This window comes from Pelobates fuscus, chromosome 13 (assembly GCF_036172605.1).
Source record: "Pelobates fuscus isolate aPelFus1 chromosome 13, aPelFus1.pri, whole genome shotgun sequence".
Lineage (NCBI taxonomy): Eukaryota > Metazoa > Chordata > Amphibia > Anura > Pelobatidae > Pelobates > Pelobates fuscus.
In genome coordinates this window covers 22,376,049-22,397,985 of record NC_086329.1, presented here as the reverse complement: position 1 = coordinate 22,397,985, position 21,937 = coordinate 22,376,049, and the positions used below count along the sequence as shown (strand labels likewise).

Sequence of the window (21,937 nt, the reverse complement as noted above, 5' to 3'; positions counted from 1 at the left end):
TGGTGTATGCTCAGATTTTAATTTTAAACCAGTATTGTTCATTGCCACCTGCGTGTGGAACGAGAGTCCAGGTATTGTGAGCTGGGTCGTCGGTCGTGGTAAAATAATTATTTTAATCAACATAAGCGTCCTGCCTTATATTGGGTCTTAGGCTCTGTGGGGTCAGCCGATGCCGTGCCTGGGCTGTATGTATCCCCTCGGTGTGCATGGACTCACAGCCCTTATGATTTGCGGCAGTGTAGTGGTCGATGGGTTTAATGGCCGTGTGGCTGTATGTAGTGCTGGTGTCACCTGCCTCAGGTCGGGCAGTGCCTTGTTCGCTGTCTGGATGTTGGCGCCTTTCTGGGTCTCAAACCCTTCAGATTCGTCTGCTGGATCGGGCTGGTTCTATCCCTCCAGGGCATAGGTCGCTTGTGAGGGTGTCGTGCAGGTTTGCTCCGCGGTGTCTTCCGGGTCCTGGGCCCCGGTCTGCGGTTAGTCCTCTCGTAGCTCGGTTGTGATCCCGAGGGGGCTCCCCGCTGATGCTTAGGTGTCGCAGGCTTAAGGGTAGGAGTAGCATCCGTTGCCCTCCGCTGGGTACCTCGTGGTGGTATTTACACCCGTGGCTGCATTCTGGCTTCCAACCGCTGCCAGAAGGAGGTGAAGATTTGATTGAGTCGCTGCTCAGTTTCCAGCCAGGCAAGTTGTGCGCAAGTTGTGTGGGCTGTATCCGCCATTTTAGGAGGCTGTTTGGCGGGAATTGCCGGTCTCTTTGTAGTAGTCGCTTTCCCATCGTTTTGCAAGAGTATCTTACGAGGGTAGACCGGGATGACCCCCACTGGCCCAGAGGGGGGGGGACTGGGGCTCATGGCTGGAAGCTTTGTCGGTCGTGGCATAAGGAGATCGGCCGTCTCTCCAGTGCCCGCCATCCAGGTAGGCCTCACCTTCGTGTCGGGTGAACGGGGTTCGATATGCCGCATGGTTGGTATCTACATGTACCCCCCGGTGTCACTGCACGCTGGGTGGACGTTCTGGCCCGATTGGTTGCTTTGTTTCGGCTTTTTGGCCGTGGATCACAGGAGCTAATGCGTTTAGCGTCTTCTCTGTTCCACGGTCAGGTCCCGCCCCCTAAGATTGCATTTTTGAACTGCATTGGGTAAGCATACATTTTGAAAAGGTGGTGGGTTAGAGGTGACTGTAATAGCAGGAAATTTATAGACCTGAGGAAAAAAAAATATATATTTGTTATGGTTACCTTTAATCTCTGTCCATTGCCAGAGGTCATGGTCTACATACATAGTACCAACTACTTTTCTTATGTATAAAAAGAAAACTAAAGTAAATGTTCAAATATAGTATATTTAAATAAAATATCTCCCCCCCCCCCCCCCCCTTAAACACTGGTAAAATGAGGGTATTTGTTAAAAAAAAGTCCACTGCAACAGAACTAATGTAAATTCAGTGATCTATCAAGGTCATCTGCTTATATGTAGAAATTGTTAGATCAAGTGTTAAATGTATTATTGGATATTGTCTCAGCATCACTACCATTACAAATCCAATCAAGGTAAGACTGGGAATCTATTTCTACAAACAGCTGTGGCAAACGGGAAAATCACTAGAATCAAATTGGTGCTAGTGTTACACATTTAGCAAAACAATATCTGTATTGTCTATTTGGCGGTCTTGCATCTGTCACTCTGTATTTCTAAACAGTTTGCTTTAAGGATTATAAAATGAAGCAAAAGCAGTACATGCTGACAAGTCTATTCCTGGATTTGTACAGGACAGTTCTTGGAATATCTCATAGCTGCATTCTGTAAATGCAGGGCTGTGCTTAGACAGGAGGGGGCCCCCCACTCCAAGTTCACAAACCAAGGGCTACTATTCATAATCAGTGTGAAATATAGCAATGGAGACCCTCTTACAATTGCCTCCGTTCAGTTGCTCTCTGTGTAGTGCCCCCCTCTAAAACCCAATCAAAGGGTTCAAAACTCTAAAGGTTAAAGAGATTACTTATATTTCAGCAGATTGAAGCAGAACCTTTTTATGACTCTGTATTGCAATAATGGATGAAATAAAGTGTATTAAACAGTCAATAATGAAGTTGACATGGGATATAGTGCCAGCTGGTGTGATTCATTATTCAGTAATGATAACAATAATTTCAGTAGTTGTTGTCCGGTGTTATCTGCGCACGGAGGCTGCCGGGGACGGCTCCTTTTTAATATGCAACTTTTGCTTATTAAGAGAAAAAAACCTTACTGGGTGAACAATTTTTTTATGTGTTGTTACAAACCATGAAGTAATTGCTGGGTGGGGAGCGGGGGTACATACACATCCAATTTGGAGAGGATGAAAATCTTGCTCCTCCAATTTTCTGGGTCTCCCCCCTCACTTTTGGAGGTCTTTGAATAGCTTTCAAAGACCCCTTAGGATGACATCTCCATTTAGGGATAGGTGGCCACAGGGAGCAGCGAAAGGTAAGTTGACTTACCTTTGAGCTATGCCTTGTGATCACCACCATCTTTTTTCCCACAGACCTTCATCGCGGTACTGTGCACTATGGTCTATGTAGGATCCCACAGGACCCTTCATAGATCACGTCTCAAGACTATGACTGACTGCTTATGGTGGCTGTTGGGATTGAATAAAACTTGACAGCAGAGCTCCACCTTTTGTTAATATCAGGCTTGTCCATAAGACAAAGTAGTCTGTACTTTGTCTTATGGTATCTTTGAATTGCATTGGAATTTCAATAACATTCTAACGCAGTCAGCATGAGTATTTAATAAAGAAGTGACAGAGCTGCTGTAAGTGCACAGCAGAGTGGAGTACAGAAGTTCAGAACACATAGGTCAGGTGAAGCATTTCAAAGGCATCAACACACTAAATAAAAAGGTGAGCGATTCATGAACTGTGGTGAAAAAAGGCCCAAGCAGGAAAAAAAAAACAAAAAGCCACAACTGTTAGGCAAAGTTCAAGTGTTTATATGTGAACAAGTACCAATTCCTGCTAATAACAAATAACAGGAATAAAAGCTTTAAAATGGCTGCCTTCATAGATATGTTTAATTTAGGCCTCATGTAATTGAATCTGTAACGGAGCTTCCTGTACCCCGGTTGGGTACCTCCGCCGACGGATGCTCCTAGTGCTTACCAAGGGCTGCAAGCACTTCTCGAGATACCATAAGTACCGCAGACCCCACAAACCGCCGCAGCTTGGTTGGGTTCTCGCCGTCTCCTACCCACCCTGGACCTACGACAAGGCTCCAGGTTCCAGTGGGTGAACCTCTCTTCCTTCAGAGAGCGTAACAGGAACAGCTCTTACATGAGCTAGTGATTATCCAAGGAAGTATAACGAGTATAGCAATCCCTGGTAGTGATATAGCAGCTCCCTACAATAAGAGACAGAACTCAGTATTGAGGGTGAAGAGGTCTGAAGGTTTAATGGTATAGGTTGGCTTTATATACAATTCCTCAGGCCAGAGGCACACCCCCTGGACCTGATGGATAACCGCATTACAAACTGTACTGACCAATAAAAACAATGTAACAATGTAACAATGAACAACAAATCCACATACAGTAAACAATCCCTCCCCTCTGCCTGTGTTATAATGAAGGTAGTTAATGCATTAACTTAATTATCCCCAGGCAGAAATAACACACATTTTTATAAAGTACCATAAGTACCCCACAACACAATATATCCCCATAATTGTTACAACCCCTGATAGCTCTGATCTGGGTGAACAACATTTGATTTTAGATTTGCCGCAAGGTTTTCATGCAGAAAATAGTTCCAGGGCATTTGCGGCTAAGTCCCCCTGAAGTCTATTCGCGGTTTTAGTCCATGCGAACAAGATGGCTGCCACCACATGGTCGAATGGCGGCCACTTTGACTGTTCGGGAGTTCGAAGACCCAATGTTTAAAGTGTCAATAGGCACAATTAGGGTCTCTCAGCCAAAATAAATTAAAGGGGCCATAGCCACAGGGTAAAAGGCTGGCAAGTAGTCCCCTCCAAAACCCAGTGGCAAAATGGCTTTCGTCACAGAATATAAGAAATGTTAAAAGATTAAAGGCAGAGAAAGTAAACAGTTATCTCTAAGCTTTTGAACAAAGTCAATGCTGAAGCATTTTGATGCTTTCTTGGTCAGGCGATATGATGAATACGATGTGTATGGGCTTGTCAATGCCATATACCATTTAATTTGTGAGAACAGTGTGCTGTTCTTAAGTTTCAGGGATAATAAAAAATATAAAAAAGCCAAATGTTTTTTTTAAATGCACTACTTCCCAAGCCCAAACACAACAAACTCCCCTCACACACAAAACATTGCAGTATACATTGCAAAACTCTCCTTGTCACCACCACCGTTCCAAGTATGATGTACTTAGAGAGTTACTCCGGCCAACATAACCACAAAATTCCCTGGCAGTAGGGCAAATAGATTTACAACGGTTTTGCTCCTCTTAACTGGACCTACCAGTCACTGGGTCATCTCTGAAGTCAGCTGCCGATCCTTCCACTCATTCATTGACTTCAGCCATGACATTAGCTATCACTGAACTCTGGTTAGGGCTTGCTGGTGACACCCGAATTATGCTGCAGGAGTTGGAGTTACACCTCCAACAGTAGAGGCATTAAACTTGGTACATGCAGCGTTTCAAAGAGAAATGTTTACATACAGACTCCAAGCACCATGACCACTTCAAATAATTTCCTGTTGGGAAGCATTTAACCCCTTAAGGACACAGGACATGTGTGACATGTCATGATTCCCTTTTATTCCAGAAGTTTGGTCCTTAAGGGGTTAATAGGTAAAAAGTAATGTGTTAAATAATATGCTGCCTTTTTAATCTTGAATGCATTAACATGAAGTGGCTTACAGCAATTTGAGTAGTACCTGATTTTTCACTTACCTGAATTACCTGTAATCGGGTTGGTTACTATGTAACATGCTGACTGTTAAATGGAGATTAGTCCATCTGCTCCTAATGTTTAGGTACATGGGTTACTTTGTAAGGAAGTCATCTTTCATAAATGAACCTGTTGTTATCAAGTACCTAAACGTTTGTATTTGATTTCTCCCCAGAGCACACGGATGGCTCTTGATCACCTCGAGTCTGTCCCTGAAAAGCTGAGTCTTTTAGACGACATGAAGCAACTTAGTGTGAGTATAGACAAATGTTGGAAACTTACGTTCTATTGTGGAACACAGGATTGTTCAAGTGATGGTCTTTCACAAATTATAAGTTATATAGCTACATAGCCTGAAAAGAGACATGCATCTATCAAGTTCAGCCTTTCTCACATCAGTTTTTTTCTGTTGATCCAAAAGGCAATATAACCTAGTTTGAAGGGTTTGCAATTTTGCAACAAACTAGGAAAACATTCCTTCTCGACCCAAGGGTGGCAGTTAGATCACTCCTTGGATCAAGATTCTGTAACCCCACAAATTAAAAATTATATCCCTGAATGTTGTATTTTATAATATCCATGATGTCGTAAACAATCAAAGTTAGCAATTGCTGCACTGTTGTAGAGAGATAAAGCGGCTCTGTCAGATTAATATATAATGGTTTCCCCGTCTTCCTTAACTCCTCAGTGCCCCAATCAGTGTTTATTTGCTCGCTAGTCACCCCCCATATACCTTAAATTTAGCAATCTTTGCTGTTCCGGGTAGTCATCAGGGCCGGACTGGGAGTTAAAAGCAGCCCTGGAAAAAAATATTTACCAGCCCCATAATGCGTCGCACCAGCATAGTGTGCAGATACAGAGTTAGAAAAGAGAACTTAAAATAAAAAAATATTACTCCAACGTAAAAAAAAAAGCACTCATAGGCTTCAAAATAAACAAAAGTGCTGATTTAGTTTAAGCAGACGTGCGTGTAATCAATGTTTCAGTCCAACTACCTTGACATATTAAGGAAAGCTTGGTAATGGGACTGAAATGGTGAATGTATGTAGGGCACAACTGTAAAAAAATGACATTATCTTATTTATATTGTAGTCCTGTGGGTGCGCTCTTCACTTTAAATATGTTATTGTGCTGGAGTATGCACCTAGCAACAAGACTGGGCCAATATCTGCTCATTACATATGGTACATATCAATGACATTTCGCTGTGTATTATGCATATATAAATGGACATTACACATTAATATACATGTCCTATACCAGTGGAGGATCCAGAGCCTGATCCCGGGAGGGGCACTTGTACATTATTTAAAGAAAAAATCCATGCACAATGACCACTACTGCTCTGTGTAGTGGTTATGGTGCAAGGAGTGCTGGGACCTCCTCACAGAGTAAGAAGTCAAACCGTTTAAGAACAGTTTGACAACTTACCTGGGGTCTGCTGGGATAGGGGGCTGTAGTAGGGTATAGGAGCAGTGGTGCAATGTGTGAGGGGTGCAGTGTGGGGGGGGTGTAGTGTGTGAATGCGTAGGGTGTGTGGGGAAATGTGTGTATGGGGGGGCTGTGAATGTGTGTGGGGGGCAATGTGTATGGTGTGTGTGTGTGGGGGCAGTGTGTCTATGGGGTTAGAGTTCACTCTCAACACTGCGACCACCAGGAATTCATGGTGGTCGCAGTGGTGAGAGTGAACTCTAGCCCATAGCTCTAGGGCTAGAGTTCACTCTCGTGAGAGCCAGAGCATTGCCATGGTAACCGCGGCAACGCTCAGTGCTCGTGCGAGAAGGACGCAGAGGAGCCGGCTGCCCGCATGGTGCCTGTGGAACGGGGGGGGGATAGGTTGGCAGGGGAGAGCCTCGTGGGGGGGGTCTCTCCTCTCCTTCCCAGTCTCTCTCTTCCCCCTCCCATTGTGTGTCTCTCTCCTTTCTCCCTCTGTTTCTCTCTTCCCCTCCCCTTGTGTGTCTCTCTCCTTTCTCCCTCTGTCTCTTTCTCCCCCCTTTCCCTGTGTCTCTCTCCCCCACATCTCTCTTCCCCTCTGTCTCTTTCTCCCCCCTTTCCCTGGTTCTCTCTCCCCCACATATTTCTTCCCCTCTGTCTCTCTCCCCCCTTTCCATGTGTGTCTCTTTCTCCCCCACATATCTCTTCCCCTCTGTCTCTCTATTCTCCCCCCTCTGTCTCTTTCTCCCTCCTTTCAGTGTGGCACTCTCCCTCCCCCTCTGTCTCTCTATCCCCCCCCCTCTGTCTCTTTCTCCCTCCTTTCCCTGTGGCACTCTCCCTCCCCCTCTGTCTCTCTATTCTCCCCCCTCTGTCTCTTTTTCCCTCCTTTCAGTGTGGCACTCTCCCTCCCCCTCTGTCTCTCTATTCTTCCCCCTCTGTCTCTTTCTCCCTCCTTTCCCTGTGGCACTCTCCCTCCCCTCTGTCTCTCTATTCTCCCCCCTCTGTCTCTTTCTCCCTCCTTTCAGTGTGGCACTCTCCCTCCCCCTATGTCTCTCTATTCTCCCCCCTCTGTCTCTGCACCCTCTACCTTTCTCCCCCCACCCACCTGAGAGGAGTCAGGGGGGCCGGCCGCGTTCCACGCTGCAGCTTTGCCGGTCCGGCGGCACTCCTAATGCTGGGGGCTGAAGGAGGAGGAAGGAGCATGTCTCTGTACCATGCTCCCTCGCGGTTCCTGTGCTGGGAATTGTGGGAACCGCGAGGGAGCATGGTACAGAGACATGCTCCTCCCTCCTCCTTCAGCCCCCAGCGAGTCAGCATTAGTGACAGGAGTGCCGCCGGACCGGTGAGGCTGCCACCCGGACCGTCCACCCGGTGGCACATACATTCCCAGCGCAGCCCCCAGGTGCCGCGGCCCACCGGGAAATTTCCCGGTATCCCGGTGGGCCAGTCCGGCCCTGGTAGTCATTCCTGGAGCAACCATCTTCCAACTCAGGGCTCGATAAATCCCAGGTCGCCATGGCGAATAGGAATTTTGTCCTTGCCCCTGGGTGTTTGTCAGGCTGAGGGAGCTGGTCAGGGGAGGGTGGAGCCGGTTGGCGAAGGAGCAGAAGTCTTCCTGCAGGTTTTGCTCTTCTCCTGCATGCACACCGCCCTGCTATGATGCCATGAGCAAGAATATGACATAATTAAACAGCGCATGAGGGAACAGAGCGAAAAGAGTTTGAAGATTACACGCCTACTGCACCACAGGGACAGAATCCACTCCAGCTCTCCCAAAGGTAAGGAGGCTGGGTGGATATAAATTAAAATAAAACAAAAATATTGTGAGTGTGTGAGAAAATCTGTCAGTATCAGTATGTGTGTCTTTTTAGGTTACTGGCCACCCTTCGATTGCTTGGGAAAGGCGTTTTTACTCACCTTTTTTCCCACACCATGCTCGTCTTGCCATGGCTGGCCCCACCTTCATGGCTGAGATAATCAATCTTGATGATCTCAGCCAAGTCAATGCTTTCTCGTAGGATATCATTGGGAGGCTATTGCACATGCACAACAAAATACTGCACTAATCAGTGCTTTATGGGGGACATTCAGCACCTCCATGCAAATTGAGGAGACGCTGAACGTACGAATCAACTTTAGTGGCGTCTGAGCGACTATCAATAGAGGTGTTATTAGGCAGCAATTTAATCGCATTACATTTCTCTGAAAAGTCAGTATTTACATTGAAAAGCCTACAGGGATAGGATATCAACACCATAACCACTGCATTAAAGTAAAACTATAGTCACCAGAACAACCAAAGCTTAATGTAGTTGTTCTGGTGAGTATAGTGAGTCCCTGCAGACTTTTTGCAGTAAACACTGGCTTTTCAGAGAAAATGCAGTGTTTACATTAGAGCCTAGGGACACTTCCAGTGACCACTCCTCAAATGGCCACTGGAGGTGCTTCTTTGACATTCAGTGTCTCCACCCACTGCAGGGAGACACTGAACTTTCGTCATAGAGATGCATTGATTCAATGCATCTCTATGAGGAGGTGCTGATTGCCCAGGGCAGCGTTTGGGTCCGCCTCCTTGGCTAAGATCATCAGAATTGACAACCTCAGCAAATCCAATGCTTTCCATAGGGGCCAGATAGTGTTTCTAACGCTATAGGGTCAGGAATAAGTTTGTGTTTCTGATCCTATATTGTTCCTTTAAGCTATAGTGGTTGTGGTAATAATAGTATTTTTGGCTCATAACATTTTTAGCTGGCTCCCAGACTCCAAGCAAATTTGTTAAGCCCTGTTCTAGCAGCTGGCAGTGACCTAAGGTCACTGCCTTTTCTTGCCCACAGTATGCAATGGGAGAGCAATTTGGAGAGGGCCGCTCATGCCCAGTAAGCAGCAGGTGATGAAAATGGAACTGGCCATAAGTGGCACTTGAAAACTTTATGAGGCAAAGAAGGAAGGACAGCATAGAGGTGAGTATTGTGGGAAAGTTAGCTTGACAAAGGAAGTGGTGCTTGCCTTAAACAACACTATAGGGTCAGGAATACAAACATGTATTCCTGACTCTATAGCAGGTATAGGCAACCTTCGGCACTCCAGATGTTGTGGACTACATCCCCCATAATGCTCTTACACCCATAATGCTGGTAAAACATCATGGGAGGTGTAGTCCAAAACATCTAGCCCCCCTTGCTCTCATAAATATAGCAAAATCTTACCTTGCAGTCAGCTACTGCAGGGTCTGTCCCTGATCGGCTTGTTTGGCTGACATCATCAGAAGTGTTGTTCTGAGCCAATTGCAATGCTTTCACATAGAATTGGTTGAGCTTGTCAAGGAGGTAGATCATGGGCTGAGCCAGCACGCACAGCCCTGGCCAATAAACATCTCCTCATAGAGATATATTGAATCCATACATCTCTATGAGGAAAGTTCAGTGTCTCCATTCAGAGGGTGGAGACACTGAATGGCAGTGCTGCACACTGTTTTTACTGTGACAGTGTTACTTCGAAAAGCCTGAAGGGACAGATTATACTCACCAGAACAATTACAATAAGCTGTAGTTGTTCTGGTGACTGTAGTGTCCCTTTAAGCTGCACCATTTGTCACAATTGTCAAGCGCAGGAAAAATATAAAAGACAAAGTAGTCCCTGCTTTGTCTTATGTTTTAAAGAGAAATAGATCAGAACATAAGAACGTATTGGGAAAGAGGAAGAAAAGAGGGAACAATAGGAGAAAGTATGTTTTGAGGTGACAGAGCCACTTTAAAACAATTTGTGTCAGAAAATCACTCTACTAAAATATATAGACTTTTTGATTCTTTATTTAAAGACAAGCTACACAAAACCCAAAGTTTACTGCATATAACGGAACAATAAAACAAAAGGGGAAAGAGAAATAGAGAAGAAAAGGGCTACGGTAAAGGTAAACTGAGTGACAAGGAAAAAAAAAAAAAAGTTATCTCGAGCACTGCCTCTAATGGGCCTGATCATATTCAAGCCACAGAGCCTAAATTTTATGAAAGGAGAGGAGGGAATTGTGGAGCATGACCATCATCTTGTCCATTGGAAAATGATATAAATAAGGGAAATCAGTCCCTTTAGACAGAGAACCTAAAACTATTAGCATCGAGAAAGGGCTGCTGCCTTTAACGTTTGCTACTTTAACTTTGTCCTCTTATAAATTGTGGTAGCACCTGGGTGAGCACACCTATAATGACTGCGCAGGACTCTTGTTTGTTTTTTGATTGTATATACACTGTTGGGACTTCAGTGTGGAGTATCTGCAGCACAGGTCTAATTTTCTTTGATTATACTTTGAATTTTAGGCATTTTTTTGCCTCTTCCTCACCCTATATATAGTAAGAACCTAAAACCGTGAGAGTCGATAGACTTTTTTGTTATGCAGCAAATTAAAAATGTTTTGTTTTTTAAAAATTGAAAATACAGGGATAGAGGAATTATCATTGAAGATTTCCACTGACCTCAAACAATTCATACCAACTGGTAGCCATTACACCATAACATAGTGCTATCCAATTATGTTTCAGCTCCCATTCACAAGTCACCCCAGACTGACAGTGTTATGAGTAAAGATTTAATCCTCCCATTTTTTCTTTTTCATATATATATATATATATATATATATATATATATTTATTTATATTTATTTTTGTGAGGCGCATGCATTCTCTATCTGAGAAATACAAACATCAAAGACTGAGAGTGCAATATTTCATAGATTGCGCCAAAAAGAGCCAGATGAATAATATTGAATGGCTGTGTACCTATTAAAGCTCATTAGTTAACCAAATGAAATATGCCAGTGCTGTGTGAAAGGGGAGGGATACATCACATCCCAACAGATCTAATGTCTGATCAGATTAGTCTTATTCAAAAGAGTCAACAAAAATATAGTTGTTCAGAAGCAGGAGAAACCGGGGACAAAGGGGTGCTACCTTCTTTACTCCCGACCCCATGAGCTGAGAAACTGCAAGGAATTTGAACAATGTTCATTTGTAATGAATAGGCCTTTGGGACACTTTGTATTCAGCGATCTAAGGAAATATTCCGGTGTAAGGGAACAAAAGTGGAAATATTGTACGGAGAGACCTTGAGAAAATGATCTGAATGGAGCTGGCATGAATGAGCTCCATTATTCAGCTTGCAATGTCAGTGCTTCACTATAGTGCGTTTAACCATTAGCTACAATTCGCAGGGTAGCCCAACCCACAACGCCATGACAAACGTTCTTTGACTGAGAATCTCACATTTCATAGTGGAGTTTAACTTGTCCAGTATCTAAGTGTAAATATATATATATATAGTGAAACAATGCTATAAATTGTGCATGTCATAATCTAAAACGTGGTCTAGCAAAGGGCAAGTTCCTATAACATGTTAGCAAATTTCTAACATGACATACTACTGTATACCCCAAGATGGTATTCAACCCAGATTTTATACTTTGTTCACCTCGGTACAGGTAGCATGTATATTTTTGTAATTGGTAGATGGAAGCTGAAGAAAATAAAAATAAAGAAAATACCTTTCAAATAAATAAATGAATTTGCTTCTCCCGGGTATGAGTAGTGCACGTAAGAGAATCAAGCTCACATGGGTCACCCGCCCTATCCATACTTAAGCTTGGCTACAAGGGCCTCTAGGGGGAATACTCTGTCACACACAGCATAAACAGCCACCTAGCTACCTACCAGCAGCAGGTACTGCCCACAGATACAGCCCTAAGCTGGGAAGACTAAACTCAATTAAACTACATAAACATAGTCTGAAACTAATCATCCTAACTGCCCTTAAACTACATAGAGGCACTCTAGGGGTTAACCACTAGGGTAAAGCTACACAGGCCCACCTAAATGGTCCTCCCCAGAACACTCCAGCCATGTACACACACTGCGCTCACACGCCAGCAGACCATTTTGTACAATATGTTATAGCCTTGCTTGCACTTCAGAATGGCCACACGTGTCGGTATACATGAAAAATAGCCTGTACCGAATCTGACTTAATGGATGCTATTTTCCTACACCTAATAATCTGCCACAATTTAAGCTGACCACCCAGTGGTATTTAAAAACCTGCATGTCAAATCTAATTCTGCACGATATTGTTGTAAAATCTTTATCTGCTTTCATCCTCTGGTAGAGTTATGAAACATGTTTATTTACCCAAAATTGTGCTGACCAATCAGCACTCATGATACTGTTTCTCTGAAACTGTTCTTATAAGCTTGTGCCTGCTATTGTGGCAGTACAAGCCTGTATGTTACTCCAAGCACATAAAAAAAAAAAAAGTTTTACTCCCCTATTTCCACCACTGAGACTCCCTCTACTCTGCAAACCTCTCCACCCCATCATCATGTCATCAAGGAGGCATGGTCTCTTCTGGCGGTGGTCCAATTCAATATTCCTCATAGAGGAGCACTGGGAAACTGATGTGCATGCACACCCATTGCATCTTGTAGGAGAGCAATTAATCCAATGCTTTCCTATGTTCTTCCACATCATGTGACCAAGTTTTACTCTGTCAGTGCAACAGAAGTTCGGCTATCAGTATGACAGCCTCTAAAGACGTGTTTAAATCTTCAGGGTAAACATGGATCTTTCTGCTAAACGGCAATGTTTTACCATGAAGGGTTAAAATTATAAGACCACTGCACCCACACCAGGTAACGCTAGATATCTCATATTTTCCAATCTTTTTAGTCTTTGGCATACCCCTTCTCTGACCATTAACGTTTTCCCTGCAATGAATGAGTTTTCCTCTGACCATTTACTTTTTCCCTACCTGTAATGAATCTTTACAGGTCTCCAATCGCTTTTCTCCCATCTCCTAACTCGGCATCTTTCCAGTACAACTCCATCCTCTTATCACTAGAGAAAACAGTGCCAGCAACAAACTGCTCTTTTTGATGGCCAAAATTCAAAACCTAGTACACACAGTTAACTCACTACCTCCAAAAATGGTCCACAATGTCTGAGGGTAGCTGGAGAAAGCCTTGCTCTACATCTAAATTGCTGCATTCATTTTTCATTCCATCAGCTCAGAACTCTTGATAAACAAAACAAAACTACTTTAAAGTAACACTATAGCGTTAGGAATACAAACATGTATTTCTAACACCATAGTGTCCTTAAACCTAACCAGGTGTCCTTCCCCCTCCCCTGCTGTGGGAGTGTTTGAAAGGTGAGAAACTTTTTAGCCCAAGCTGCTTCGCCTCTTTGGCTGAGGTCATTAACGTTAATATGAGCCAAGCCAATGCTTACCCATAGGCCCAATAGGCTAGAGCTAATGCGCGGCAGAATACAGAACTTTACCAATCAACTGCTGGTCAAGCAGCAGCATTTATCCATAACTAAACTTTACTTGGTTATAGCTAAGGAAGTACCTCTAGTAACTGATTCATGACAGCTACTAGAGGCGTGTTGACCCTTCAAACATTGCCTTTCAAAAAGAATGGCAATGGTTTTCATAGCAGGCTTAAAAAGATAGGGGCATAGCACATAGACTACTTCATCGAGATGAAGTGGTCACTTTAGTGTCCCTTTTATTACCCAATCACAATCCACTGTCATGTGTTTTGGTGATTTTTCTATTGTATCTTCTAATTATGGATGGATGCAATAACTAAAACAATATAAATGTAATTTGTAGTTGCTTCACGTGAAATTTAAACAATTTAGGAAGCCTGGATATCCTAAGAAATAAAAGGAACTGTACAAAGTGTTTAGACATGAGCTTTGTCAATTTACTGTGAACTAGTTTATAAGCCAGGAGGCCTGACTGGATATATATATATATATATATATATATATATATATATAACAGTATAGCGGCACCCCAGTAATAAACCAGCCCAATTCACTACAACTCAATTTGGTGACGTATCAGCCACAATCGCACACCTGCAGCTCAGGCTCATTTATGGTAATCTGTGAAGGAGCCTGTCATGGGACTTACCAACTGTACAATTATTTGGGTGGTTATAGGGTGAGCTATAGATTCTGCCTCTTATGTCGGGCATTGAAGTTGTAGGATTATTAGCTGCAGTGTCTTTTCCAAAGTGTTGTCGATATAAGGAACACCTAAAAAATAAACTGGGCCAGGGGGCCATTACTTTGCGAGGAGCTTGAAGTGTCCCATTAAAGGTTTAGTTATGTCTGTAAGTTTTTATTAATTTTATGTATTTGCATATTGAGACTTTCTGTTGAAAATGTCTCAAAACATTTCAATAGACACTGTCACTCAGTGAAAATTAAGTATTCCTTTTTCTTGACTGAAATCATATTTAAAACTATTCCAATGAAAGCAGTGATTTGATGTAGTTTTTGTATTCCATCCAGGATTCATGTAAGCAGAGAGAAGTGATGGAGGAGAGGTACGCCCAGTATCGGGAGATCGTGGGCTCCTTGCAACAGCATCTAGAAGACTCTAAGCGCCAGATCCAGGAGTACAGAGTAAGTCTGAAAATAATTACCTCCTACAATCTAACTCACTCTTAAGTTGCTCACATATGAAACTTTATTTACGATTTTATCCCTGAAATTCCCTAGCATTCACCCAGTGGCGTACACATGACCCATGGGGCCCCCGGTGCGAAAATTGATCAGTTTCAGAGAAACTGCTATGTTTCACTGAGGGTTAATCCAGCCTCTAGTGGCTGTCTCACTGACAGCCGCTAGAGGAGCTTCCGCGATTCTAAGACACTGAACGTCCATAGGAAAGCATTGAGTAATGCTTTCCTATGGGCGGATTGAATGCGCGCACGGCATTTGGAGCTGAGAGGCAGAGGGATCCCCAGCGCCAAGGGAGTCCGGCACTGAAGACACACACACACACTCTCACGAACAGACGCATACACACTAGCTAACAGACACACACATTTACTGACAGACATACATACACACTCACTTACAAAACATACTCTCACTGACAAACACACTAACATACATCAAACAGACTCACTAACACACTCACAATAACACTCACACAGTAACACTAACATTCACACGTTTGTTTTTTTAAATCCCCCCAGCCTCCTTACCTTTTGGAGTGCTGAGGGGATTCCCTGGGGTACATTGGTGTGGCTGGGCTCCTGGGCGGGCGGGCAGGCGGGCAGGCAGGCAGGCTGGCCGGCGCGCGAGGGAGCACTCTCCCCTGAGTGCTTCCTCTTTCTTCAGCTCCCTCGCGCGCCGCGTAGGGATGCCGGCGCCGGCAGATGACGTCATATACCGGCTCCGATATCAGTACGCGAGGGAGCTGAAAAGGAAGCACTCAGGGGAGAGTGCTCCCTCGCGCGCCCGCAGGACCGGCCGTGGGGTGACAGCAGGGCCACAGTGCGTACATACCAGCCGCGACCCTGATATATACGCCACTGCATTCACCTTAAAGGAGCAGTAGTCTTTAATTATTATTTTTTTAAATGCATGATATACAGTGCATTCTGAAAGCATTTTGCTTGTTGCAGCCTTATGATAAAATTGTTTAAAATATTTTTTTCCACGTCAACACACAATATCCCATAATGACAAAGCAAACATTACATTTCTGACACCATTTTAAATATGTAAATGTGATATTTCAGTTCATTTTTCTGTTTAACATAAGTATTCAGACCCTTAACTCAGTACTTAATTAAAACACATATGGTAAGTCTTTTTGGGTATGACATGACAAGCTTTGCACACCTGGGTTTTGGTACGGTTTGCCGTTCATCTCTGCAGATTCTCTCAGTCTCTGTCAAGTTGGGTGGCAACCATTAATGAACAGCCATTTCCAGGTCTCTGCAGAGCCGTTTGATTGGTACAAGGTACTCTAGCTACTGGGCGACTCCAGGACATCCATGTTGTCCCTGAGCAACTCTTGAATAGTCTTGGCTGCATGCTTAGGGTCATTGTCCTTTTGTAAGGTGAACCTTTGTCCCATTCTGAAATCCTCTGCGTTCTGGACCAGGTTTCCAGTTATGAAGTCACTTTATTTTATGGCATTCCGCTGTCCCTCAACCCTGACCACTCTCCCAGCCCCTGCTGCTGAACGCATGCGGATGCGGATGTCCCGACGCATGCGGATGTTTTTCGATGACATCATTGGGATGGTACTGTGCAGGTGTTGAGCGGTGCCTTTCTTTTTCCAGATATGACACTTTGAACTGAGGCCAAACTGTTCCATCTTCACCAGGCCAGATAATTTTGTTTCTCACAGTAAGGGAGTACTTTAGGTGATTTCTTTTTATGTGTCTTGCAATGAAGAGAGGCTTTCATCTGGCCACTCTGCCGTAAAGACCAAACTGGTGTAGTAATGCAGTGATTGTGGTTGTCATTCCGCAAGTTATTGCGGTTGTCATTCCGAAAGTTATTGCCATCTCCACACATGATCTCTGGATCTCACCCAGAGTGACTATTGGATTATTGGTCACCTCTCTTACCAAGGCCCTTCTTCTTCATTTAGGAATTGTGAATGCCACTGTATGCTCGGAATCCTTCAATGCAGCTGACATTTTTTGTAGACTTCCTTATATCTGAGTCTCAACACAATCCTGTCTGTGAGCTCTGCAGGTAGTTCCTATGACCTCATGGCTAGGTATATAGACAGATGTGTGCCTTTCCGAATCATGTCCAATCAGTTGGATTTGCCACTGCTAGATTCAACCGATCTAGATATATTGGATGTGTCTGAGCTACATTTTGAGTGTTGTAGCAAAATTTCTGTTTTGTTCCCCCCCCCCCCCCATAAATTTGCTGTTCAGGAAAATCAGTTTTTTTATTTTGTCATTGTGGGTTATGGATTGGTGACTGATGTGGGAAAAAAAATATTTAAACAATTGTAGGATAAGGTTGCAACGTTAGAAAGGAGGAAAACTGAAGAGGTCTGAATACTTTACGAATGCACTTACATAAATTGAAAATATACACAAATATACACATTCAAGTCATTTTTAAAGACCTCTATCATCAGACTTGATATTAGCACATACCAGCATAGCCAGTTAAAAGCCTCTAATTCCAGTCTGTGGAGTCTGACAGTCAATAGCCTGTAATATATACCGTATATACTCGAGTATAAGCCGACCCGAATATAAGCCGAGGCCCCTAATTTTACCCCAAAAAACTGGGAAAACTTATTGACTCGAGTATAAGACTAGGGTGGGAAATGCAGCAGCTGCTGGTAAATTTCTAAATAAAATTAGATCCTAAAAAAATTATATTAATTGAATATTTATTTACAGTGTGTGTATATAATGAATGCAGTGTGTGTATATAATGAATTCAGTGTGTGTATGAGAATGCAGTGTGTGTGCATGAGAATGCAGTGTGTGTGTATGAGAATGCAGTGTGTGTGTATGAGAATGCAGTGTGTGTGTATATGAGTGCAGTGTGTGTATGAGTGCAGTGTGTGTATGAGTGCAGTGTGTGTGTATGTGTGTGTGTAATGCAGAGCCTTGGTGGGAGGTGGGCATTTTTATTTTTTAATTATTATTTTAATATTTTTTTGTTTCATTACATTTTTTTTATTATTATTATTATTTTTTATTTTATTATTATTTTTATTTTATTATTTTTTTATTATTATTAATATATATAAATTTTTTTCGTCCCCCCTCCCTGCTTGCTAGCTGGCCAGGGAGGGGGGCTCTCCTTCCCTGGTGGTCCAGTGGATGGGCACTGTGTAGGAGGGGGCTGTGGGGGCTGCAGAGAGATGTTACTTACCTTTCCTGCAGCTCCTGTCAGCTCTCTCCTCCTCCGCCGGTCCGTTCAGCACCTCGGTCAGCTCCCAGTGTAAATCTCGCGAGAGCCGCGGCTCTCGCGAGATTTACACTGTGAGCTGACAGAAGAGCTGAACGGACCGGCGGAGGAGGAGAGAGCTGACAGGAGCTGCAGGAAAGGTAAGTAACATCTCTCTGCAGCCCCCACAGCCCCAGTCTGTATTATGGCAATGCAAATTGCCATAATACAGACTATTGACTCGAGTATAAGCCGAGTTGGGGTTTTTCAGCACAAAAAATGTGCTGAAAAACTCGGCTTATACTCGAGTATATACGGTAGATAACTTATATCCGCAATTTTCCTACCTATAAGCAGATTTCAAAGTTGCCTGTGCACTTTCTCAATTCTGCTCAGAACAGAGCTTTCTGACTTGCATTTCAGTTATCAATCTTCTACGTAAAGGGTCCAACTCTTTTAAATGCTTTTTTATTTTATTGAATCATACCCTATGAAGCATCATTCTTTAGGCCCACCTTTCGACCTTTAGGCCCACCTTTAGGCCCACCTGATCGAATGCTTCAAAAGATACATATATTAAAATAAAGTTTTAATTACCTGGAATACAGCGCCGGGCGAAGTTCCGTCAGTTTTTTTACACCCCTCATGACATCAAGGGAGACGCACAAGGTCACATTAACAGGCTTTTGTTAGAGAAATCTGCGATTGGACCATGTAACAGGCTCAGAGCGCATCTATGCTAGGGAGTGGGGGCGAAGGAGGGAAAGCTTAATCACTTAAGGACCAGATGACAGTCTATGACGCCTTGCAGTGCATTTACAGTCAAGCAGTAAAGGTACCAGCAGTGGTTAAATCCCTGCTGGTACCAAAGACCAGGCCCGGATTGGCCAACCGGGATAACAGGGCCAGCATACTATCGGGCCGGTGAGCGGGCCTAGTGCCGCAATAACAGGGTAACCGGCAGGAGGAGAAGTGCCCCTTTCACAAAAACAAAACATGAATGTGGGAGAAAAAAAATCCCACCTAATTTGACCCAAGTTTGTGATAAAATGGTTAAATGAAAAGTGTCAAAATACTCTTAATTACATTGCCTGAGTGACATACTTTCTACAAATATATACTTTTGTTGGGTAAATAAGCACCACACAATACTTTACTGTGATGAAAAAAACTATTATAGATATTCTGTGTGAGAGAATTCAGAATAGGGTACTATGTGTTTAAAGTGAGGTATGCATTTGCTAAACTTTGGAAAGAGTAAATTATTCAGACCTATGGGGTAATTCGCATATTGGTTTTATTATTATTGGTATTTATATAGCGCCAACTTATTCCGCTGTGCTTTACAATATTATTAAAGGAGGAAATTTAAGTAGAAAAGTAAATCTACCAAACAGAAAATGACCAGCTTCCAGTATGTGTCAAGCTGAGAATACCCGAACATCCAAACCAAAGGCAAACCATGCTATATGAGAATACATGGCAACATTAATGGTCCTTAGGATGGTCAGACTTAATGTATCAGGTAGAAGAGACAGTTTGTAAACAGATTAAGCATAAACTAAAAGTGGAGGTCAATGGATACAGAAATTCACAGAAACGAGAAAAAGGACAAGAATCAAAACCAGAGAAAGCCACTAAGCAACAAAAACACTCTCTCCAGTGACTAAGACCATGGCAGTTTACTGAACAGACTGTGGAGTAATCTTAAACAGTCTTAAAATGAGTCCTATTGGACAGCTCTTCTGCGGCTCTGAAAAACAAGCAAAATAAACCATCAGTGTTGCTATAAGGAGCCTGAAGAATGGAGCAGTCTATGTCAGAAAGGATATCAGAATGCTGCAGGAGCATTGCCTTTAAGAGAGTTCGATTTCTAACCCCATTCTCCCTATGAATCAAGTGTTAGCATAGACATGTTTGCTGAGAATTGATAGACAGGTGCAGATGGGATCACATTTTTAAAGCGCTTTAAATTAAAAATCTATACATTATGTAGCACAGTGTACAGATTAAATGTTACAGTGTTTAATTTTTTTTGTGCACCAAGTACATTTTAAGAAAAAGAAATTGAGTGTGTTAATTACACATGCTTGGTACAATTCTGTGCACACCATCAGTTCTGCTCAAAACATTGCTCCTGGCTGCCACAAAATCATTAACAGTCAGTTCTCCTTTCACGCTGAAACATGAATAGTTTCACAGATTTTCATTTGGATCCTGGGGGCACATCTGCTTTGATCCAATTAACCTGTTGTGTACAGGTCCTGGCAGACTAAGCCATGTGCAGCAGACTTGATGGAGACTTTACGAAGTGAAAAGCATGCACTGCAGTACAGATGTTCCAGGGACCAGGGTCAGAAATTCTAACAAGAGATGGCAGCTGTTCAGTGTACAGGGATGACAAGGCACTGTGTTGGGAGATAACAGTGATAGCTAGTAGCTTTCTTCTCGTCATTTTAATGGTCTGTTATCAAAACAGCATGTTTTTCGGCAATGCTGTCAAATTTTCAAGAGTGAGTTTTGCAAGATAGAAATCATTGTGGGTCCACCATATTAAGACATCTGGCAATTAGAGTCTCCTCCAATAAGAACTAAAAAGCGTGATATTTCTCAACTTTTTTTTTACTGAAAATATACAACTAGATACAAACAGTAGATCATTACACAGTGTGTGATATTTCCTGCAAATATAATTGCATTATCTCCAAAGACCAGTGGAGTAAATAAAATAATGAGTGGCATCTGCCAAGCCTCATATGAATAGACCAGCAAATACAGGTTAATCTCCTAACTATACAATAATTCTTATTGTAACCTGTGTGCATTTACCTCTGATGCAAGTAATGGAGGCCACTGGGAAGGCAATTATTATGATGGTACGTAAGGAGAGAGTAGCGTCTTGGAAAACACATTTCAAATGTAGACATATGTAACGAAAGAAGGGGACAATAGGACATTTTATATATATATATATATATATATATATATATATAGTTAGTACGTATGGTATTGATTAGAGGGATAAAAGGAGATACACTTACAATGTATAGAGCTATCAGTTAGCTCTACTTATATGCAACTGGTCGGTATAATCCTCAACTAAGGATGGGTGGTGTATCTCTTGGTCAAAAAGGGAATGGTCCGGAAGGTATGCAAAATAAACAACAATATAGCGTTGTATATTTGTGAACGGAACTGTACTAATTCAGCAGAAAAGACTGGTAATCACCCAGCTGTGACTCTTGCCTTCTCCTAGCAGACATAACCAAACCAAACATCCGACCACCCGGTCGCCTATCTGTGCTAGTTATATTCTTCAATGCCAACTGCCAAACTTAAGGCCAGTCGCATGGAACTGTTCATAAGCCCGGAACTAAGCTACGGCCAAACCTTTAAACATGTGGTGATTCTACGTCATGCATGGTATCATGACACTATTTTAACAGCTACAAGTAATCCAGGGATACCTTGTATGTGAGGTTTACTGGAGTCTAAACGTATATTTTGGGAGATATTCTGTTAAGGTGCTCAATCTAGTTATCTCCCAGCTTGTAGCTGTTAAAATAGTAATATATATATATATATATATATATATATATATATATATATATATATAAAACCCAATAAAGTATTCCTGTTTTCACCCTTCATCAAATCTCAACTTCTGTTTGGGTGGGCGACTACAGATCACTGAACACTCTGCGGAAAAAGAGGCTTTGGTGGAGATACTCTGGTCGAGTATTTTAGCATCGCCACAATTTGTTGTTGCAGATTCAATTAATATAGGTGTGGAATTACACTCACATTTAATGGAGCCTTCTGATGGCTCACAGTGAATAGCATTAAGTGGTATAAATCCCACTCTTGGATATTA

General features: G+C 42.8%; 1 protein-coding gene across 4 annotated transcripts in view; it reads left to right on the top strand.

Moving 5' to 3' along the window:
• Positions 1–21,937, top strand: part of CEP128 (centrosomal protein 128) — a 188,918-nt gene that overhangs the window by 156,428 nt on the left and 10,553 nt on the right. For 3 of the 4 annotated variants that reach the window (XM_063439721.1, XM_063439719.1, XM_063439718.1), the window contains 2 exons: positions 5,079–5,156; positions 14,686–14,799. In XM_063439721.1, coding sequence (XP_063295791.1) covers positions 5,079–5,156; positions 14,686–14,799 — 192 coding nt within the window. The remainder of the gene's footprint in view (positions 1–5,078; positions 5,157–14,685; positions 14,800–21,937) is intronic. The other variant, XM_063439720.1, reaches the window with a different exon arrangement.